General features: G+C 43.2%; 1 protein-coding gene across 1 annotated transcript in view; it reads right to left on the reverse strand.

The window, feature by feature from the left end:
- STAT1 (signal transducer and activator of transcription 1) overlaps positions 1-22,503 on the reverse strand; it is a 39,698-nt gene extending 17,195 nt beyond the window's left edge. The window contains exons 1-14 of the mRNA XM_052664150.1: positions 22,377-22,503; positions 21,926-22,078; positions 18,868-18,996; positions 17,835-17,979; positions 16,470-16,568; positions 14,124-14,213; positions 12,992-13,070; positions 11,416-11,507; positions 11,075-11,226; positions 6,512-6,670; positions 4,741-4,833; positions 2,710-2,769; positions 708-737; positions 521-614 (exon numbers count right to left, since the gene is read on the reverse strand). Coding sequence (XP_052520110.1) covers positions 521-614; positions 708-737; positions 2,710-2,769; positions 4,741-4,833; positions 6,512-6,670; positions 11,075-11,226; positions 11,416-11,507; positions 12,992-13,070; positions 14,124-14,213; positions 16,470-16,568; positions 17,835-17,979; positions 18,868-18,995 — 1,221 coding nt within the window. The 5' untranslated portion in view covers position 18,996; positions 21,926-22,078; positions 22,377-22,503. The remainder of the gene's footprint in view (positions 1-520; positions 615-707; positions 738-2,709; positions 2,770-4,740; positions 4,834-6,511; positions 6,671-11,074; positions 11,227-11,415; positions 11,508-12,991; positions 13,071-14,123; positions 14,214-16,469; positions 16,569-17,834; positions 17,980-18,867; positions 18,997-21,925; positions 22,079-22,376) is intronic.
- Positions 22,504-24,192: the final 1,689 nt, after the last annotated feature.

A 24,192-nucleotide genomic window follows, 5' to 3' on the forward strand; every position in this document is an offset into this window, starting at 1 on the left:
CCACTGCCCGGTGCCCGGGCCTACTCCTCTGGAGACAAAGCGGTTGAGACAGTGGTTGCAGGCAAGACCCCAGGAAGGAAATGGTGATGAAGAGACCCAGGAGAGACCCCTGGGGTCTGCCACACTTGGAGGGGGGGAAGCACCAGTCAGGATGTGGGGGAATAACGACCTTCAGGAAGATTCCAAGAGTCTAGAGTGAGTGATCACTGAGGTCGTCGAGGGACCACATGCAGAGAGCTTGTGTGCACACTGGTTTATGGAATATTTTACTGAGCTCACTTCCCCCCAAAGAAGGTATGTCTGAGAGAGAGACAGGCAGAAAGAGAAAGTGAAGAGCCCTGAGATAAGGAGAAGGAGCCAAGATTCCCAGAGTACTGCTGAAGTCACCAGCCACAAACTCTAGAAGTCTCCTCCCAGGGAGACTTCCCTCTACATCACATATGGCACAGAGTGCCAGTCCATTGCAAATAAGTCCTGATAAGCCAGACACAGCAGAAAAGGGGGAGATGGGTCTCCCTACCAGGTGTCGGAATTCTGCCGCCAGACTCCCATTGGTGGACTCTTCCATGTTCATCACCTTCGTGTGAGTGCCCAGAATGTTGAACTTCCTAAACCTAGACAACACAGGCAAGGGATACTTAAAAGGCTGGGAACTGTTAAAGCAATGCATAAACAAAGCAGACAGCAAAACAGAGTGCAAAACGTACCCTTTTACTGTATTTCTCTCATTCACATCTCTGCAAGAAAATAAACAAAAAAAAAAGTAACCATACATGTGTATTTAAAGTGTGAAATTCGCATTCACAAACATATGAAAGTATTAAGATCAATAACCAATAAATCTATACCTGTGGGTTTTCTTCCCTATCATTCACTCAGTCTATCAATCAACCCACACCAGCACTGCCAAGTTTTGCTGGGTGACCTTGGGCAAGTAAACTGAGCCTCACCTTTTCTCTTCTGTACATCCTGCTAGCAGCACCGACCACACAGTACACCGGGAGGAGGAAACCAGTTAACGGGTAAGGAGAGCACAGACACCCTCAGGAATGTAAGCCTGAGTTATCCAACTTATGAGCAGTTACTCCCTCTGCAGGAAGCAACGAGCTAAGCCCTGGGGACTGAGCAGAGAGCACTGCTCTGGGCTACAGAACTCAGAGGACCCTCCAAAGAGACAGCTCGAGTTTTATTTTTGCTCTTTATTAGTTTTAATGCTTTCATGAAAGTATCTGAATAGTCAATTATTTGGGGAAACTGCCAAGTTTTAAATCTGAGGTTAAAGTTTTGAGAGACCAGAATCATATAAGTTCAGCAATAATGTTGTCATATTCTGGACAAATAATGTATGTTAGGGGCAGGCGAAGGTCAGAGACCATTAGCGCACACCCAGTTAAATGAGTTAGCTTCCTTTCCTGTCCCAACTAGACATGCAATGCTTTTGTGGCTGATAATCACTGTCAGCTATGACAGCGACCGATTTTCCGATTTTCCTATCAAAACTAAGAAGAAAACTCAGAACTGGAACAGACAGAAAGGACAAAAAGACAAGAACAAACCGAAAGAGATACTGAGTTAAGCAGACTGTGGCAAAACTGTGGCAGCCACGAAATTCTCTGCAACTCTTCCTTTAAAGACACAGAACAGATTTCCTTGTCCCTTGAATATCAGGGGACTTTGACTTGCTTTTCCAGACATGATGGATGGGAGCAGTGCTGTGCAAGTTCCAAGTCTAGCCTAATAGGCCCAGCATGCTGCTGCTTAGACCCACTTGAGAACACCACTGCCATGTGAGGAAGCCCATGCTGGCCACTCTGACAGCCCCACGGAGAAGGGCCCAGTTATCCCAGCCAAGACCTCGGACATATAATGAGGTCACGCTAGACCACCCAGCAGCAACCAGGCCAGCTCAGACTAGAAGGACCACCCACAGTTCACAGAATAATAGAAATAATACGTTTCTGAGTTTAAGCCACTAAGTTTTGAGGTTATCTGTTATGTAGCAAAAGCTAACTGATACACAGAAAAAACAAAGAAAATGGGAGGAAAACAAAGGTACAAACAAAGAGGGCTATAGTTACAGGAATAGAAAGAGACAAAAGCCAGAGGAAGTGACTTGGAGTATCATAAACGGTTTTGAAACTTAGTAAACACACCAACAAAAGCATTAAATATATCAAGGGGGGATGGTAGGGGCTAAGCCATCTTGTTGCTTAATGTAAGTGCCTAGGTCACTGCTAGTTTGGGTTCAGGGTCTAAGGACAAAACAGGATAGACCTGCTCCATTTAGACCTCTTGAGAGCCTGCCCATTCCTGGATCCCTACTGTTCAGAAGAGACAAGTGTAAAGCCAGCAGGCTCCATACATGCCCCCCAAAATGCCATCAGTTTCAGTCCAAAAACAAGCCCACACTGGCCGAAGAATCAGGTGGCCTGGAGCCTGACCAAGTGCCTCTTCTCTGGGGCTGGCCTAGTTGAGGTGGTAGCTGCTTGGAACAAGCACATACGCATAAAATGCTCTCACACTTTTGTTCATTTGTCGTCTAAAAAGGCACACTGCTACCAGCTCTTAGAGAAAGTTCCCAAGACCCAGGAATTACTGATTTAAATCTGCTAGAATCACTAACAGCCCTGCTGCATCAGTCCATGTTTGGTTAACAAAACCAACGTTTCAATAGTATATGTATCTTTGATAATATTAGAGATATCTTACTTGTCAAATAAGACTTTGACTTTCAAGTTATAATTCAGCTCTTGCAACTTCACCAGCAGCCTGAAAAGAAAAATAAGTCATAATTACTTTAAAAAATTATCTATTACAATTTATTTATTATGCCAATTCCATATTGATAAACATTTCAACAACTGCCACCCCATCCAGTTTTTGGTTATTACAAACAATTAAATTGACATCTTTGTATGTCTACTTGGATTTTTTTTTTTAAGTGTATTTGTAGGATAAATTCCTAGCTATGAAATTGCTGGGACAAAACTGTAATATTAAATTCTGACAGCAAGCAACGGATTTTATATTCCCACCAAATGTAGTGAGGGCACTTGCTTCCCCATTTTGCCTCCCCAATGCTGGGGTTTATCAAAATTTCTATTTGGGGCTAATTCTGTAGGTAAAAAATGGGCTTCCCAGGTGGCTCGGCACTAAAGAAACTGCCTGCCAATGCAGATGTAGGTTTGATCCCTGGGTTGGGAAGAGCACCCGGGGAGGAAATGGCAACCTACTCCAGTATGCCTGCCTGGGAAGTCGCGTGGACAGAGGAGTCTAGTGGGCTACAGTCCATGGGATCACAAAGACTCAGACACGACTGAGCAACTAAACAACAGAGGTAAAAAATAGCAAACTTTACCCTTTACCAAAACTTGTACCTAATGCTTAACCTGTTGGGAGAAAATAAAAACTCTGACCCATAGTCAGGAAAATGAGGGTCATCTCTCTAACCACTCCAGGCAGTGTGGAAAGACGGAGGGCCAGAGCCCTGGGCTGAGACTCCAGCGTGTTTCTGTTCTGACGAGCTGGAGGCCCGGGGAAGAGCCCCTCACTGGCTGGCTCCCTTTAGTCACGCACGTGATGGGATGAGATTGCTCCCCTTGCCAGCATGAGTTCTGGGACCTCACGGGTGTCAGAGTCTGGTGCTGGAGCACTGGTAGCCGAGACGCAGCACCTGTGGACCTAGCTCAGCAGCACCATGGAAAAATGACTGGGGCCAACTCTGAAGGTAAGCCCAGCTCTTCCGAGCCCAGCTGCTCATCAGTAGAGGAAAAGCTATTAATAAATGAATGCAGCCATGCAACCAAAGGAAGTAAAGCTGGACATTCTCGTATGGAAACATTTCTGCAATTTATTACGAAGGAGAAAAATAGTCTGCCAAACAACAGAGAGCAGAACTCTGATTTTTAAAAATGAAATATATCATGTCATATATACTTTCACAAGTCTATGCATGAAAAAACACATGTATATAAAAGTACAATGTATTTATTTATATATTCATGTAGACATGGACAAAATTCTGGGAGGACTGACACCAGGCTGCTTACTATGGTAGTCTACAGATATTGAGATCACATACAACTTTGAGAATCTGACGAAAGTTATGCACACACTCACCAGAAAAATGTACCAGTCACTTACACACACTGTATCCATTTCAGGGAGAACATAAAGCTCAGGTTATAGGCTCATGCTCAAGAGGGGATGAGGCTGCTGGGAACTTTTACTCTCTACCATGTGCACAGTTCTGCAATTTTGAATTGCTATTTACAGTAAACATTCATTATACTTATAACTAGAAAAAATTGTGGTGTGTGTGTGTATACACACATCTTTGTTATATTTCTAGTTGAATAGAAAGACTCCTAGATATTCTAAGTAAGAATTCATATTAAAATACCTACTGCAAAATTCCTCTAAAGCACCCCCCTAGATAACCATGTTGTGGAAGGAAGCTGGGTCACAAACTTTGTGATAGGACATGTGGAAAGAAAGTGAAAGTGTTAGCCGCTCAGTCAGGCCCGACCCTTCACAACCCCATGGACTGTAGCCCTTCAGGCTCCTCTGTCCATGGAATTCTCCTGGCAAGAATACTGGAGTGGGTTGCCATTTCCTTCTCCAGAGGATCTGCTCGACCCAGATGAACCCAGGTCTCCGGCATTGCAGGGAGATTCTTTATCATCTGAGCCACCAGCAAAGCCCTAAGGAGGTGTGGGGGTTCCATCTTTTCTTTATTACCTCAGTTTCACAGTGAATTGGACTCCAGTCTTCAAGACCAATGGCCTCTGAGGGTGAGTTGGCATGCAGGGCTGTCTTTCCACCACAAATGAGCTGTAAATACCCAGCAAAGGATATATTAGCATTTCCATTAAAGTTGAGGCAGTAAAAGTTATTTTCCCTAAGGAGGAGAGGGGGCTTAGAGGGCACGATCTAAAAAATAGTTGAAAAACTTCTAACCAATTGGATGAATAAACTGAAGTTTTACAGTCGATAAAGACATCCCCAAGTCTAACAGATGCACTCAACAAAATCAGTAATTGCAAAGAGCTGTGATACTCTTCAACAATGAAAAGTCTCAACTGGATTCTCTTCATTTACAAATTTAAGAATCAAATTTGCTCACTGACCAGTGTGGTGATCATTTTGCAACATACGCAAATATCAAATCACTATTGTTGTATAACTAAAACTAATATAATGTATCTATCAATAATATCTCAATTTGAAAATAAAAAACAGTAACAAAAACAAATTTTACTATACTTGAAAATGAACCAAGTAGCATACTGCTTACCACCATGCTTTGAAACTTACATTTTAAACATCCTTTGGAAAACTGCTATTCTAGTAAAATTATTTAGCAATATCACCTAATAAACACTTCCAAGTATTAATTTTAATTTAAAAAAAGAATGAAATCTGCACTCCAAAACCCAAGTGAATGTCCTTGATTATTTCAAAATCAAGGTAGAGAGTAAAAGTTGAGTGCATCAATTTCAAAATCCAACATTTGGGCATTCCTGTCTGGACATTAGCCACAGGGAACATAATTTTTATTATGTCAAGTTAGCATTTAAAAACTGCAATATGAACTCTACTCTTCTACTCAGGGCCATTTATTGACCTACTAAGCGCACTAGGAACACCTAGCCCTGGGTAAGGCACTACATAAGGCCCTGGTGGTAGAAGCAGATGACAAAGGCACCTCTCTGTCTACGAAGACCTTCCAGTTTGCAATAAAGGTAACAGAAATGCATAGATAATGATACAACCAAAATCCAAAACAGGAGAATAAAGAATGAACTGTGCAACTCTGGAAGGGAGACAGCATCTGCCTAGGAACTCTGGCCAAAGTTTCATGATGGGATATATGTGGAAACATTGAAGATGCAGGTTCTCAATGAGCTACCAGAGAAGAAAGCTCTGAGGCAGAGGAAATATTGTTGGGAGAGGCATGGAGAAGCAAATGTCCAGGGTGGGCATGAGGTCAAGTCGGCCTGGAAATGGGGCATGTGTAGAAGCTAACATGGAATGGCTGGTGAGGGCCAGGCTATGGAGGTGGGGCTTGGGTGACTAGATGAGGGGCTCCCCTCAGAGTGGCAGGTGATGACAGATCAAACAGAACTCTGCTATGGCAGAGTACAGGGTCACAGGGACGAGGGAAGAAGGGGCTGGGGTGCAACCATTTGAAAAGCTACAATGTAAGAGTTCAATAGAGAGCTTGAAATATGATGAGACCAAGGAATAGGCAAGAGAGGGCAAATACAAGTTAGACTCAACAGGTCTCGTCACAGATTGGCCAGGGAGAAGGAAACAGGTTACCAGAGTAGGAGGTCACAAGAAAAACATGCCCTTGGCATAAACAAGGGATTCAGGAAGACCTGGTTCAGGGAAGCCATAAACATTTTTACATATCCTATTAAACCCTTCTAAATTATCTGAATTACCATAAAATTTTCCTTTGGGTAAAATAACTGCAAAAGGTGCAAAAACATCTTGCTCAAGTTACCTCTGAATGAGCTGCTGGAAGAGGTTGAAGGTGCGGTCCCATAAGGCTTGCTTATTTTTGGTGATGGGGTCATGTTCATAGGTATATTTCTGTTCCAACTCTTCAAGCTTTTTAAGCTGCTGACGAACCTGCTGCAGACTCTCCGCCACTATAGTGAACCTGGGAAGGTACAAGCCACAGAGTCTTCATCAGAAATAGCCCCAAAGCAGTCTGGATTCAGAGAATCATGGAGACCAACAAGCACTGTTTACAGACAACACGTGATGTTATCTGCCCAGCTCTGCAGCCCAGGGAGAAACAGAGAACAAATCTTGTCTTGGTGTAAAGTGAAAAAGTGAAAGTGTTAGTTGCTCAGTCGTGTGAACTTTGTGACCCCATGGACTGTAGCCCTGCCAGGCTCCTCTGTCCATTGAATTTCCCAGGCAAGAATACTGGAGTGGGTAGCCATTCCCTTCTCCAGGGGATCTTTCCTGACCCAAAGATGAAACCTGGGTCTCCTGCCTTGCAGGCAGATTCTTTACCATCTGAGCTACTAGGAGTCGTTATTTGTGAGAAAAAACTAACACGCACTGAATGATTACAGCCTAAATAAAAACACCTCTGCATCCCACAGAGATAGACCTAAGGAGAGATGGGGGCGGGTGGGGGGAGTGGAAGCTTCTAGGGCAGTGATCCCCAACCTCTGGGGCCTAATGTCTGATAATCTGAGGTGGAGCTGATGTCATAGAAATAAAGTGCATGGTAAATGTAATGTGTTATTAAATCATCCTGAAACTATCCGCCCACCTTGTCTGTGGAAGAACTGTCTTCCAAAAAACCAGCCCCTGATGCCAAACAGTTTGGGGACTGCTGTCTAGTGAATCTTGGACTTCAGCTGAGTTATGAGATAACTGGGACTTAAAGGCACAGGGTAAAGGCGGCGAGGTGCAGAGGGAGGGGACACAAAAAGGCAGACACTCTAGGAGGTGATGTGGTGGCAGTGAGGGGCCCCTACAGATTTTATATCAGGGCAGTGACACTGTGCAGGGAGGAGCAAGAGGGAAACCTGGAATCAAGGCAGCAAGGCAGAGGGGGGATGTAAGGTGGGTTAGGAGGAGACAAGGGAACAGGGGTTATTATGTCACTAACCTGAAAGGAGAGGCAAGGTGCATAATCTAATCATTATCAGACACTCAAAATATATGTATAAACCAAGGAGGAAAGCTACCGACTTCTCTCAGGTTCCTCCATCCTGACAGTAAACCAAAGGTGATGGAGCCTCTGAGCTATGTCGGACTGTGGAAGTCCTGGCCTGGAGTGATGATAAGAGCATCAACTCCCCAGTGAAAAACATCTTGTTTGGTTGGTGTTCTCATTCCTTGAATTCAGGTCACAGCCAAGAGCAAAGCCCATGGGTGTGAAATGAGAGGCCGGATAACAATGGCAGGTGGGCGTGTTCTACAAGGATTCTAACCCAGTGATTCCCAATCCTGTTTGGGTCGAGGGACACAAGAAAATGCTGACAATTCTTGCACAGCACAGCGGGGGACAATGGAAGGCATTCATATCTCCACAAGAGACTCCATGTGGCCTAAGATAACCATAGGGGCTCTAGACAGCGGCGACCTCACCGGGCTCCCGGGTAGGGGGCTGGGGGGAACAGCAATCCAGAAAGTCATCTCATGAGATCTTTGGTCCTTGGGCCCTTCAGAGCTGTTTCAAGCCACCACCCACTCCTGCCCACTGATTCTACTGCTTCCATCTTGTCTGCTCAGATCTGTCGGACTCTGCTAATACTTTCAGTTCAGTTCAGTTGCTCAGCCATGTCCAACTCTTTGTGACCCCATGGACTGCACCACACCAGGCTTCCCTGTCCATCACCAACTCCCAGAGCTTGCTCAAATTCATGTCCATCAAGTCGGTGATGCCATCCAGCCATCTCTTTCTCTGTCGTCCCCTTCTCCTCCTGCCTTCTATCTTTCCCAGGATCAGGGTCTTTTCCAGTGAGTCAGTTCTTCACATCAGGTGGCCAAAGTATTGGAGTTTCAGCATCACTCCTTCCAATCAATATTCAGGACTGACTTTCTTCAAGATTGACTGGCCTGATCTTCTTGTAGTCCAAGGGACTCTTAGGAGTCTTCTCCAACACCATGGTTCAAAAGCATCAATTCTTCGGTGCTCAGCTTTCTTTATAGTCCACCTCTCACATCCATACATGATGGTTGTGAAAAACCATATGGTTTTGGAAAAACCATAGCTTTGACTAGACGGACCTTTGTTGGCAAAGTAATATCTCTGCTTTTTAATATGCTGTCTAGGTTGGTCATAGCTTTTCTTCCAAGGAGCAAGCATCTTTTAATTTCATGGCTGCAATCACCATCTGCAGTGATTTTTGAACCCAAGAAAATAAAGTTTGTCACTATTTCCATTGTTTCCCCATCTATTTGTCATGAAGTGATGGGACCAGATGCCATAATCTCAGTTTTTTGAATGCTGAGTTTTAAGCTAACTTTTTCACTCTCCTCTTTCACTTTCATCAAGAGGCTCTTTAGTTCATTGCTTTCTGCGATAGGGTGGTGTCATCTGCACATCTGAGGTTACTGATATTTCTCCCGGCAATCTTGATTCCAGCTTGTGCTTCATCCAGCCCAGGAGTTAGCATGATGCATTCTGCATGTAAGTTAAATAAGCAGGGTAACAATATACAGCCCTGACATACTCCTTTCCCAACTTGGAGCCAGTCTGTTGTTCCATGCCCGGTTCTAACTATTGCTTCCTGACCTGCATACAGATTTCTCAGGAAGCAGGTCAGGTGGTCTAGTATTCCCGTCTCTTTCAGAATTTTCCACAGCTTGCTTTGATCCACACAGTCAAAGGCTTTGGTGTAGACAATAAAGCAGGTGTTTTTCTAGAACTCTCTTGCTTTTTTGATGATCCAGCAGATGTTGGCAATTTGATCTCTGGTTCCTCTGCCTTTTCTAAATCCAGCTTGAACATCTGGAAGTTCATGGTTCACGTACTGTGGAAGGCTGGCTTGGGGAATTTTCAGCATTACTTTGCCAGTGTATGAGATTTTGCTAGCATGTGAGATGAGTGCAATTGTGCGGTAGGTTGAACATTCTTTGGCATTGCCTTTCTTTGGGACTGGGATGAAAACTGACCTTTTCCAGTCCTGTGGCCACTGCTGAGTTTTCCAAATTTGCTGCCATATTGAGCGCAGCAGTTTCACAGCATCATCTTTTAGGATTTGAAATAGATCAACTGGAATTCCATCACCTCCACCAGCTTCGTAGTGATGCTTCCTAAGGCCCACTTAACTTCACATTCCAGGATGACTAGCTTTAGGTGAGTGATCACACCATCATGGTTATCTGGAACATGATCTTTTTTGCATAGTTCTTCTGTGTATTCTTGCCACCTCTTCTTAATATCTTCTGCTCCTGTTGGGTCCATACCAGTTCTGTTCTTTATTGTGCTCATCTTTGCATGAAATGTTCCCTTGGTATCTCTGATTTTCTTGAAGAGATCTCTAGTTATTCCCATTCTATCATTTTCCTCTATTTCTTTGCACTGATGATTGAGGAAGGTTTTCTTATCTCTCCTTGCTATTCTTTGGAATTCGGCATTCAAACATCCCCAGAGCAGACCAGAAATACAAGCCTTTCTGTCTCTATTCTATCCTCAGACTTAAATAGAAAAATCAGAAAAATGAATCTCCATTTAAATAAAGGGCCTGCCTGGCTCACCAGTGTCGACTGGGAAAGTCCTGGAGTTCCCAGAATAGTATGGGAACCTCCACGACCAGGCTCCAGCCTCTTGTCTGCTCTGCTTTCTTCCTTCCCTATCTGGCTTCTGACTCTCTAGCCATCCACTGTAAGAACTTCAGGCCTAGGTCCTTCCCTCTCTGCTGCTTCTGTCCACACCTTTCTCCTCTCTGGTCTGTGGTTTTTTCCTCTTCACTCCTCAGTCAGTGCAAGACCATTTTGTCTCCTTTATCTTTCCTGGTGACTCCTTCTTCATCCTCCATGGACTCTGAATGGTCTCTGTTAGAATCTTGGCAATCTTTCACCAAGTAGTTATTACCACATCCATCTCCCGTCTCCCCAGTGAAAGTTCTTTGCTGGCAACAACCAGGAGTCATTCACCTTGTGCCCTAGGTCCTAGCCCAGTGCCTGGCATACTGCATGTAATGAATATTTACCAGATGGATGACGGAATGAATGGCCCACAAACTGTTATTTCATGTAAGCCTGGAAAATGCCTCAAGCCCTTTCATTTTGAAAAAACACTGGGACTTACATTGTTAAATGTGTTGTGTGATGACCATGTCACTGGTGTGTTGGCAATCAAGTGACACGCCCCACGGTACGTGTACAGCAGGGAGAGGAGAGTGCTCCACACCAAGCTGAGCGTGGCCACAGGCGTGACTAACACTGTGCTTTTCAAGCGAGTGTTTCCAGGGCAAGAAGCAGCTGGATTACATCCAACTCCAAAGAGAAGTTTTCACAGGGTCTGTGCAACTAACACAGCTTGAATGTTCACTCTACAAGCTTATGCAGCTCACCAGTCAGCTGCCAGTCTTACCAATTTTGCAGCTGATCCAGGCAAGCATTGGGGGGCCCCCCAATACAGGCACTCTGTTGTCTCCGCTTCCACTCCACCAGTTCATCATTAATCAGGGCTTTCTGGGTAAGTTCGGTGGCATTCAACAACTCTATTATTTTAAGAACGACTTCCTAAAGGGAGAGAAAGACACACAGTGAAATAAACACATCTTTAATCACAGAATTTTGTTCTTTCCTCTCAACTGGAGCACTAAGCCAAGTGGCTATAAAAAATAATTTTTGCCTCATTTCTAAATTTCAAGTTTATTATTTACAGTCTCTGACAAAAGTACTGTGCTATTCTGGAATGTGAAATGCTACCTTTCTCTTATTGTCCAGCATTAAGTACATCTTCTGGAGTAACAACTGCTCTTGTTTCTGATCATTCTTTGCCACGCCATTGGTTTCATGTTCTGTGAATTGGGAGAGACAGCAGATAAACAAAAATGTGAGAGAAGACAAAGCCAACTGAAGGCAAGATTCACATACATTTAGGGAAAATATGACCCAAGTGCTATCTGAAGACAGGTCCAAGCTTGGTCTTCTTCAATCAACAAAAAAAATACCAGAACAGGACACTCTGAAACAAAGTCCTTGCTTTCAATGATTCATGTAAATGAGAAATAGTACTGTCTGGTTCTTAAGTCACTGTCAGAATATTACCTCAATGAACATAAAGGACAAGATTCAAAACCTCAGTTAAAAAAAAAAATGATATAAAGCATCTCTGTGGCTTTGAAAAAGAAGCAAACAATTTGGAAACGTGTCATTGAGGTTTCTTTCTCTCATATTTTTATTCACATTATTACAAATAATGTTTTCATTTTATCACGATACCCTCAAAGGACTGCTCAGGTAATAGCAGTACTCTGCACACTTTGAGGTTATTTTCAGTGGACTTCCTGTCATCATTAAAAACAAGCAACAACAACAAAATAGAGTACAACTGCTTTAAAACAAGGAGGAAATGCTGAACTTCACCTACAGCATGCACACACGGAGCTGGCACATTTGCAGGAACTTTGGGGAATAGGGTAGGAACTCCAAACACCTACCCATTCATGCCCATCAGTAGGTGACGCACAGTAAGTAAAGTGACTGGCACATAACCAGTGGGTGTCAAAGGGGGGTGATTTTGTCACCCAGAGGTCACCTGACAACATCTGGAGACAGTTTTGAAATGGCAACCCACTCCAGTATTCTTGCCTGGAAAATTCCATCAACAGAGGAGCTTGGCAGGCTGCTGTCGACAGGGTCACAGAGTCAGACAGGACTGAGCATGCAGTCACACACACCGGCAGCTCTACTGCCATCTCGTGGGCAGAAGTCAGGGATGCAGCTAAACATCCTACAATGCCCAGGTTGCTGTCCTTCAGTCAGTCGTGTCTGACCTTTGCAGCCCCACAGACTACAGCCTACCAGGCTCCACTGTCCGTGGTTATTTCCTAGGCAAGAATACTGGAGTGAGTTGCCATTTCCCTCTCCAGGAGATATTCCCAACCCAGGGATCAAACCCACATCTCCTGCATTGGAAGGCAGATTCTTTACCAGTGAGCTATCAGGGTATTTCACAATGCACAGGAAAGTCCCCAAAACAAGGTTGTGTGCGTGCTCAGCTGTGTCTGACTCTTTGCAACCCCATGGACTGTGGCCTGCCAGGATCCTCTGTCCATGGGACTTTCCCAGCAAGAATACTAGAGTTGATTGCCATTTCCTCCTCCAGCAGAACAAGGTTATCACTGAGGTTAAAAAAACCCTGGTCTGGTCATCAAGAAGTCAAGACTGGTAATTAAGTCATAAAATATTTGGTAAATATGAAGGAGTACTTGCCTTTGTTAGCTAATGTAGGCAGACAAAATTACAGGCAATGGACATTGCTTTAAATGTTAATTCTTACCTCTGTTCTGCAAGGTTTTACATTTAAAGTCATATTCATCTTGCAAATCTTCTAGGGTCTTGATTTCATGTTCAATACTCTACAAGTAAAGATGTAAACAAGTTTTCCACCGTACTCAGAACAAAGACTTTAGGAAACAGATTATTGTTTCTATAGGACCCAGAAAATCAGGGATACAATCCTGCTCTCTCGAAGATGAAAAAGATTCATAAAATCCTGCTCTCTCGAAGATGAAAAAGATTCGTAAAATCCTGCTCTCTCAAAGATGAATAAGATTCATAGAATTCTAATAATGAATAATTTCTACTTCATTAATAAGTATATAATAATCTTTTTAGAAAATAAAACATATGCCTATTTCTGGACTGGGCCACTTGATCTCGACTCATTTAATGAAATGTCTCCCTCAGAGGCAATAAAGTAAAGTTGCTTCAAAGAACCTGTTTGATAAAATGCCATCTGTAGCACAAAGTCAAGCTCATGTTGGTGTGACCCAGAGACCCACAGGAGAGTGGGCCTCTCAGCAGAAAGGCCGCTTTCACAGACCCAGGTCCAGGGCAAAGCTGGACTCCTCACCCTCTCCACACAGCCCCACAGTGGAGGGAAATGAACACATATCACCAAGGGCACCACTCCCATAGATGGGCTGGGAAGTTCTATCTTAAAATTATTGTGGATGTTTTATTCTAATCAGAAATTTCCTTCCATGAGATATTTTTGTTCCCCTTCCAAGCCTTGGAGTAAAACAGGTGTTTGAGGAAGACTACGTTTATCCTGGGGTTCTATGTAACCCCAGGAACATGCCAATTTAAGATGTGACACCATAAAGGGCAATTTAGAGCAGCAACAACTAGTTCACTGGGTGATGGGGCAAAGTCCACAGTTACTGCATGATCTTGCCAGGAAGGAAAAGATAGCTCCACGTTTGGAAGTTATAACACAGGCCATAAATATCTATCTGCTCATTGGTTAATCAACTTGTTTACTTAGAGATTGGAATTTGGGGGAAACTTTTCTTCTCAACTACTTAAAAAACTGAAATCAGTTAAAATGTTTACAGTAGGGCAACTGAAACTTTTATCCCCCCTACAAAAAGTTACAGAGAATATGTATGCACTTATTCAGCACTCACCATAACTTTGTCTTTCACATTTCTGACTTTGCTGTCAAGCTCCTTCTGTTTGTCTAACATTACAGTGGTCTGAATATTCCCGGACTGCGCCTGTAACGGAAGGTACGCAGTTAGCAGCCATGACTTCCTCTGCTGTGTTTACCTGCGGGTTAAGCTCCAAAGTCAAGTCTATTCCCTGTGCCCCACCTAACTCTCAGACCTTCCAGAAGCTCCTGAAGGCCTCCCACATGAGTCTGCACAAGAAAAGCTCAGTTCTCAAGGCCCTGGAAAGTGCCAGTAAACTGTGAACAAGCCTAAAGAAAGACTAGGCTCAATTCACATCTAAACTAAACAAACAGTGTATCTAGGATTTTCCATTAGTTCATACAGTTGCCTGGAACCACACAGGAATTTATTTGAGGGTTTTTCAAATGCTGTAGAGAAGATTATTCTTATTTACCCTGTTCTTATTTGTCTCAAAGTCATGCAATTCAGTGTGGTCCCCAGATCAGCACCACCTTACCATCTGGGAGCTTGTTGGAAATACAGAATCTCAGGTCCTAATTTGATCACTGAATCAGAAACCCCATTTGGACAAGATTCCAGATAATTGAGAGGCATATCAAAATTTTACAGAGAAAGACAAATATCACAAGATATTGTTTGCGGATATGTGGAATCTAAAATAATGATCTGATACCCCCAGACATCCAGGACCTTCCCCTAAAGCCCAAGAAGGCCTTGCTTCTCTTGGTGGCAGCTGTGCAGTCCACTAATCTCCCCTGAAGGGGTCACTGATAACTCAATGTCCTCTGAGGGGCTTAAAATAAATCAAAAGCCGACAAGCCTTCCAAACACAAAGCACACCCAAGAGATGGGGCTGACCTGGCAGAGCAGGAATCACCTCCTTCACTTTCTAGTGCAGCCTCGGGGCCAAATATGAGGCGGGAAAGGTTTAGGTACCCCAAGGTGAACAGTTTACTCTCCTGCCCGTCTCTGCTCTTGGCTGTCCACTCAAGCCCATCTGAGATCATAATGCTGTTAGAATGAAAAACCCACATGACAATCAAAATTTCCTGCTGAAGGTCTCCCAGGTGCAGGCCATACTGAAGAAGACACACCTCTCTCAGAGGCAGCAATGTGGCCATCTTTTCCTCTTGACACTTCTGTTTACTAGGATGAATGAGCCAGCGTAAGCTTGCAACCAATAATACGTATCTTTAAATGCTTACTGCAGCAAGGAGCTTTCGGCGTGACAGGAGCTAAACACCCAGGAAGGCAGCAGAGTCACAGGCACTGGGCAAATGCTCAAAAAGTGCATGGAAAATGGCATTCCCTGTCTCTACTTAAACTCTCTCTCTCCACCCCTACCTCCCAATCTAACAGCTCACTTTATTAGTTATTCCTTAGAGAAATTGACATAGGAAGTATTCCACTGTGTATTCTGACCTTCTCCCCCGATAATAGAATGATCTCAGCCAGAACAACTCAAACCACAGTGGTTTCACTGTCTGCTGGGTTGTTCCCACCACCCCATCAATGAAAGGCATGAATAAATGCCACTGTAACTTCAAAAAACTGAACCCTGATCACCAGGAAGGTCTGTATTAGGATTAGTAAAATCATGATTTTAAAAATCTTGGTTATGGTATAACTCTGACTCATTCACTGTTTGGATGTCTTAGATTCTCAGTGCCATTCAAAAAGCTGCTGATTTCCCCATCAACCCATTCTTTTCTAAAACCTATTGTGTCCTGCCAAAACCCTACTGTCTCTTTCCTATCTTCCCCAGCTTAGTAAACAGTATCTCCAAGTGACAGTCACAAATCACAGTCATCCTAGACTCTTTGCTGCTTCTCACTTCCGCATCAGATCCTTCAGTGTAAGCCGTTTCGGTACCACGTGCAGAACATAATGGAAGCTGCCCACGTCTTCCCACCTCCACTGACTGTGCCTCGACCTCACATACTTCCCCTCTGCTCCCTCAGTCTGTTGAAAGAGCCCACTAGACATCTGCTTCTTCCTTTCCTACCCTGCCACCTCAGAGATGACGCCTGACCCTGATCTAAAGAAACAACCCAACACTCCACTACTGTCCACATTGTATCATGCTTTATTATCTTCACAGCAACTATCACGACCTGAGAAGGTTTTTCAAACCTAGAATGACTTCTACTATAATAGGATCCTTTCTCAAAGTCTGGGTCTGTAACATTTTGATACTTATTTTTCCCCACTTCTTGGGGGCAATAAAATCAGAGAGCTAGTCACCACTGCCTTGACACAGGGCCTCAATAAAACTTGTTGGATGACTGAATGAATGTTTATTGCTTTATTATCCTTTATGCTCAATTAGGAAAAAAGTACCTGGCTGATTCTCTGGGCATGATCCAAGATCTTTCTTTCCTCCTTCAGACAGTTACAGATGATCATAGACATCAGTATTGGGTCTTCCTGAAAATTATCCTAGACATGGGTTGTTAGAATAAAAGTGAATTAATCTTCAGAATGTTTAAACCACTGTGTAATATACACGGAAATGAGTCTGTTCATCCTCCACTTACTATCCTATATAAGCTGTTTTCGGTAACATCAAAATATTCTTTACACGTATTATGACTAAAACTGCTTTAATTGTCCAACTACGTGCAGGTTCCTAAATTACTTCTTGATTAAAAAAACAAGTATTTTTGTATACAGTTCCTGTAACATTTTTCATTTTCGTTGCTCTTGGGCCCAATTCTCTTGTTACGATCCTGAGACAATGCAAATGATATAAAAGTTATCCAGATTATTCCCCAATTAATCTGATGGTCTCTGCTTTGAATTAGACCAAAGACATTCTTTTCAGTTTTTCTGCTTTCTTGTCAAAGGTAGTTTGCAAAGTACTGGCAATTGTGCCTCTCTTTATAACAGGTATAATCACGTCAACTCTGTAGGAGACGAAATTTCTGTAAAGTTAATCTGGCTTTCCCACTCACTGGTATTATAAAATCATATATACATTCACAGAAGTGGGGGGAAGCTTCTAATTAAGTTGAACAGTCTGGTTGTGTGGACTAAAACAAGACAATGATAGTACTCACCTCCATTAAAACAGAAAAATTCCGTTAATACTGAAATAAAAACAGCAACCAGGCTTATGGGGTGCTGAAAGTACTTATGAAGAACTCCTAAAACTCTGACGTATACTGTCTCCTGCCTGCAACTCCCTTTCACTTTTTCTTCCAAGGGAGGGCAACTCCAGCAGAAGCAAGGCAAGGCGGGGCCCACCACCAGTTCACCACCTCACTCCTGGGCCTCAGAGGCATCAAACCTTTCTGGACTTACTCTTCATCTGTCTACCAAGCACTCAGACTGGACTCATCACTAAAGTTCCTTTGAGCTTTAACATGTTACTACAGCTCACTGCTCTTACCATATAACCCTTTTTATTAATGACTTAAATATCAACAACTTTAAATAAGACAAGACTATAGCACCAAATTTCTCTCAGAACTACTTATGCCTAAGTGACAGCCTGAAGCTTGAAAATTCCTTATGTTTACAAAATGAATTGATATTTTATTTTACTTCTGCTATAAAGTATTAGCCACAGAAAGGCAGTTTATTGATAGTCTCTGTAATTTTCTAAATACCAATGAGAATGTACTCAATAACACTTGCTGAATGAAAAACCTCTCTATGTAAACCTGGAAGCATTTCAACTAAAACACAAAACAAAGGTCATACCTGAAGGTTACGCTTGCTTTTCCTTATGTTATGTTGCAATAAAAAATTATTCTCCAAAGAAAAGCGACTGTATTGATCATCCAACTGCGATAGTAGGTCATGAAAACGGATGGTGGCAAATGAAACATCGTTGGCAGCATGCTCCCTAGGAGAGTCAAAATGTACACATTTTATTTAGATACTACTTCCCTTGCGGCACAGTTGGTAAAGAATCTGCCTGCAATGTGGGAGACCTGGGTTCAATCCCTGGGTTGGGAAGATCCCCTGCAGAAGGGAAAGGCTACCCACTCCAGTATTCTGGCCTGGAGAATTCCATGGACTGTGTAGTCCATGGGGTTGCAAAAAGTCGGACACAACTGAGTGACTTTCACCTTTAAACCAACAAAATAAACACCGTTTTCCATAATGAAATGATTAAAAATAACTTAAAAGTGTTTTCCTGGGTTTTATTCCCTTCTTTTGAAACTGACAATGCTTTTAGCAGCAGGGAGTATAGTATTTCTTTTATGTAACACTAGCATGAACAATTCTAGCATGCCAAGCTTGTGCATAAAGCTATCAATGGTGATTATCTCTGGAGGCAAAAAATCAACAGGAGTCTTCACTTTCTATGTCAAATACTTTCAGAACACTTAAAATATTTGCAATGAGCTAAACAATAAATTTTAAAACAGAACATATATCAGTTTTAAGAGCGATTTCCTTAACTGCATTACTTTATACTTCTCATAAGTGTTCTATAACCTGAATCTTAACTTGGGAAATAATTTGTATCAGCATTATGCAACTTGTCCAAAGCATTTAGAAGGATGTATAATTAAACTAAAAAGTACATCAAATTAATGACTAATGCATTTAGCTTTCTAGAGATATATGACATTTTTCAAGTCAACACTCTTTTTTTGCAACAGATAATCCCAACGGCTACTGACGAGATTCCTCTGCTAGTCGGTGTAGTTCCAAGTCATTCAGTCAACAAGTTATTTTAAAAGTGTAGAAAAACTCCTCCTTCTGTCAGATGAGTTTTCCTTACCAGTCTTGCTTTTCTAGCCACTGTGCCAGATATTGTCTGATTTCCATGGGAAAACTGTCATCATAGAGCTGGTGAACCTGCTCCAGGTATTTGGACTCAAGCTGCTGAAGCTCGTACCACTGGGACATCCTACAGGGAAAGAGAGCACAGATCATAAATGGAAGCCCACAGCTCCAATGAAAGCATGTCTAGCATTGTGCTTCTTCTATATATCTTGCTTAATCAAAACCATAATTTGTCTCAAATATACTTTTCAAATGGATGTCTATATTCCAAAACCTTTTTTATTTGCATTTTGGGTCAATATTTTTCCTTCCCCATAAAATACACGTTCAGGCCTTTGCTCAAATGCTAATGTATCAGGCAAGCCTTCTTTGGCCACCTTATTTAAACCGACCCTACCTCTCACCCCAGAAAATGCTATCCCTCCTCCTTGATGTACTTTTCTCCATTGCCCTTACCACCATCTGACCTAGGACATATTTTCTTTTTTATTTTGATTACTGTCTGTTTTTCCCACTGAAGGGAATGATTTGTCCGGGATAGTGGTAGTGCGAGGTTGGGGAGGGTTTTTCACTGAAGTATCTCCAGAACAGTGCTGGGCATATGGTAGGTGTTCACATGACTTTAAAATGAATCTGCACTTTTATTAATAAGTGGAAGACACTATTTGCTTTAAGATAAATTGCATAAACTTTCCCCAAAACTGCTCTTAGAAATTACAGAACATTTGTAATTTAACTCAAAGGACTTTAAAATGGTACTCTATATATCATGATTCACATGATTAAAATGAATTACTTTTGTTATATATCTTTTAAAAGAGATATTTTCTTCTTTGTCTACTGCACACAACAAAGTTGCACAAAATTCTTAAATCTCAGTAATAATTTTTAAAGACTGAAACTACATTGTTAAATGCAATTTGAAAAGACAAAGCAATACTATCTCTTTAGATAACTGTAAATCAACTTTTACATAGTAGCCTTGAAGATTAAAAATTAAAACAAAAACCTGATTTAAGGAAGTCTGAACATCCATCAGGAAAATGAAAAGCCTCCCTTCATCATAGTGTAAATTAGGACTTATCAGGTTGACCAAAAGGTTCATTCAGGTTTTTGCAACCCAATATATCAGCACACAGCTGACAATATTGTGAGCAGATGTAAGTGAATCTTGTTCTACCAGGCCTGAGGAAAGGCTCTGGATTTTCAAGCAGGGCATGGAAGAATGTATGCATGCTTGACGGCAAGCACATGTGTGCAGGCATGAAGTCATGTCTGCTTCACAAATTTCCTTCCACAGGAAGGCAAGCATATGGTGGGGTCACAAAACTAGTTAAACATCACAAAACATCAGCACAAACGAACCCAAGTCCACACCTTTGGTATACTTGCCGTAGCCATTTGATTTTTCACTTCAAATTTATCTTACCTGAGTGAAAGATTGCAAATTTGCAGTGCTCTCCCTCCCTGCTGCTGCTGCTGTTAAGTCGCTTCAGTCGTGTCCGACTCTGTGAGACCCCACAGATGGCAGCCCACCAGGTTCCTCTGTCCATGGGATTTTCCAGGCAAGAGTACTGGAATGGGGTGCCATCGCCTTCTCCGCTCTCCCTCCCTACTAAGTATCTAAAAAGGATGTGCCTAAAGCAAATACACTGGCCAGACGGTCAACCAGCGGGGGCTGCAACACTCTTCTTAGGGTGAGTGACCACAGGTGACTCACTTTTCTATCAACAGGGTGATTGTTAAGACTGCATGAGCTAATACAGACACAGCACCTGGCACAAAGCAGGCGATCAATAAACTCACGCTAAAAAATCCAGAATCCACTCCATCTCGCAAAACTTGGTACCAACACGGAGTGGCAAGACCATCCCTCAATCACCTGACTTCTTCCTTTCCAGTCTCAAGACATCCTGCCTCCATGCCTCCAACACTATTTCCCAATCCAGCCTTCTGCTGCACACGGGTTTTGACCACATCATTCTCTTGCACAAAATTGCTAGTTTGCCCACTATCCCACTGACTTCCACACTGACACTATTTTCATCCATTCACAAAGCAACTCTGTCACCAAATTATCTACTTTCCTTCCCCTGGCTTCGCCCAACATTTCTGCTTTGCTCCAGCTGTCACTCACCCTTGAAAACAGCTTCCTCATAAATGTTTGCCTCTTTAAATTTTACTAGCATTCAAAGACAGGTACAAATGCTACTTATTCTATAAGCTAAGACATACCAGAGACAATTAAGCTTTCATTGATTTGTGCCTCACTGCATTTTGTATCTCTATTTGGGTGTCAGTCCCTGTTTTCCTTGGTGGCTCAGTGGTAAAGAATCTGCCTGCCAGTGCAGGAGATGCAACACACAGGTTTGATCCGTGGGTCAGGAAGATCCCCTGAAGTAGGAAATGGCAACCCACTCCAGTATTCTTGCCTAGAAAATGCCATGGAAAGAGGAGCCTGGTGGGCTACAGTCTACGGGGTCACAAAGAGTCAGACACAGCTTAGCGACTGAGCATGCACACTGACACCCTGTCTTCCTTAAAAAAACTCTATGATGTCTCCCCTAAATGATGTAAGCTTCAGATTTGCTGAGACTGTCTTTTTTTTTTTTTCCTTTTTAAACATCTTCTGCATTTTGGACAGTGTCCTGCACACAATATATACTCAACAAAAGTCTGTTGAACTGAAATCTAGTAGATGGAATTAGAAAGTAAAGGGCAAACCATATTATGGTACATCAAATTTTAAGTCCTGCATCAAACTGCAAACTGGATTGTGCTTGGGGCTCAAGTCTTATTTCCGTCCCATAAAAACAATCTATCCAACTTATACAAACAATATTTAAAGCACAATCAATCACACCTATTTTTCTTCCCCCAAACTTTTGGTACGAGTCAGAATTTTTTAAAGGCGAACTATATTTTTGGGGGATCTGCAGAACTAATAGTCACTTTTACACTTCACGAGCACATTAAGTTCTTTTACCCTTAAAGAGATATATAATTAAGTTCCAAAGTCACATATTCATTCATTTCCGTTAACATTTACTAACCTGTCACCTTGTGCCCCAGAGAAGGGCTAGGGATTCAACACAAGCAGCAGCTACACACAGCACGTCAGATGCCAAGACTGTTGGGTCTGCATGCACAGGGTGCGTCTAGCTTAGACAGCTCTCTAGGGGTGGCACAGGGCAAATGCAAACTTTCTGCGGAGAGAAGAAAATACGACTCTGCTGGAAGGGGAGGGAAAGAGGTAAACGGGAAGATGCATTGTTGTGGGGGAGGGGCGGGATTCCATTCCACATTTTTTTACTACCAGGGCACGACTGACTGGGGCAACCGTGCCATCACCGGAAACACCTAGGATACGCGTTCTTTTCCAGATGAGGGATTCACCTGCCAGCACTTAAAGGCTTGCGCTCGTAGGGCATCCGTCTACTGGGCCCCGACGAAGCCGGTCCAGGCGCGTCCCACCCAGGCACCCGGAACCTCACGCTCACTCACTCTGCGCGCCGGATCCCGCAGAGATGGGCGAGAGCACAGCCGTGCCTCCTCTCCCAGGTCGCCTCCGCTCTATCTGGGGTCTGACTCGCGTCCTCCCGAGTGCGGCAGGATCTGTCCGCAAACTCAGCGCAGAAAAACGAAAGTACCAGCGGAAAGAAAAGGCAGATCCTGACGCCCCGCCTCCTTCTGCTCCGCCTATCATCGGGCTGCTACAGCGCTCGGCCAATCGGACACGGCTGTTCCCCGCGCGCATCGCCTCCCCCCGGCAGCTGCTCTGCCAACCCGCCGAGTCTTTCCTTAGCCTTCGGGTAGGGCTCGTATCCGGAGGCCTCGAAGCTCAGCTCTGTGTTGCAAGTTAAGGGTTATGTTTACACATACTTTAGAGAACAGCTAAAAGGAAGTTATGTGTTTGCAGAGGCCCAAACTGGGAGATCCTTACATTAGCCCCAAATCTGAAAATTCGAGGCAGAGGACACAGGTGGGACATTGTCGTTCTCGAATCTCAGCTTAGCAGCTGACCTACCTCCACGTTGCTAAACCCGGAAGACGCTTTTCTGTCCTCATGTGACCACTCAGAAACCTTCTGCGCAGCTGACACCTCCATTCTTTAACACTTCTTCGTGGGCCATGATGACAACGTATCTTCCTTGCTCCTTCCTATCTCTCTGCTATTTCTTTCTCCATCTCTGCCACCAAACTGCTCAGTGTTAAGTGTGGTCATGATACATATTTGGTCTCCTTTACCTACACTTCTCAGGTTGTTCTGCGTTGACCTCATCCACAGCATCTGTGTCCTAGATAATGTAGAACTTCTACACCAGTACCGTGTCCACACGACTCGTCTGAGCGCTACACCCACTGTATACAGCCCGCATTTGACTTTCCACTTGGACGTCTGGTGAGCTCTTAAAACTAATTATGTTCAGAACCATCCATCATTTTTCTTCTTAAACCTGCCCTTTTTCTAGAAATAACCCGTGCCAGAAAATTAGGAGTCACCTTTGACATTGTCTTCTCACCACCCACGCCCACACTGGTCCTCAAGCCTTGTTGATTTTTCCTCCTAAATACTTTTCAGGTCTCGTTGCTTCTGGTCATCTGTGCCATTCCCCCCTTTTCTCTCATTTGGATCTTTGCAGTAGATTTCCCAAATGGCTGCCTCACTTCAGTTCTTAACTCCCATTTAATCCATTTACCCTATAGCAGTTTGACTTTTGTTTTTTAATTGCAAAGCAGATCATGTGTTTGCAAACCTGAAAATCCTCTGATGACTTTTTTGAATAAGATCCAAATTTCTTAATGTAACCTATAAAGCCTTGGTTTCCCTATCACTTTCTTTAACCTCATCTTGTGCCACTCTTTCCTTACTTAAGCAGTTTTTTTTTTTTTCCCTGCAAATAAGACAAGCTGTTTCTACAAACTGCTGGTCTTCTCACCAGCAATTCTCCATTTGGAAAACCCCTTGAGCCAATGCCCTTCTCCCAACTTCTTTGCTGGCTAACTTATTTTTTTGTTGTTAGCCACATTGCTAAGTTGTGTCTAACTCTTGCAACTCCATGGACTGTAGCCTGCTAGGCTCCTCTGACCATGGATTTCCCAGGCAGGAAAACTGGAGTGGGTTGCAATTCCTTCTCCAGGGGGGTCTTCTCAACCTAGAAATCAAACCTGTGACTCTGGCACTGGCAGGCAGATTCTTTACCATTGAGCCACCAGGGAAGCCCCAACTCATCTTTTATGTCTCCACTAAAATCTAAATTTAAATGTTACTTCCCCAGATAGGCATCACTGAGGCAAGCCTAGAGTAGGTCTTCTTGGA

The sequence above is a fragment of the Budorcas taxicolor genome, chromosome 2, assembly GCF_023091745.1.
Source record: "Budorcas taxicolor isolate Tak-1 chromosome 2, Takin1.1, whole genome shotgun sequence".
NCBI lineage: Eukaryota > Metazoa > Chordata > Mammalia > Artiodactyla > Bovidae > Budorcas > Budorcas taxicolor.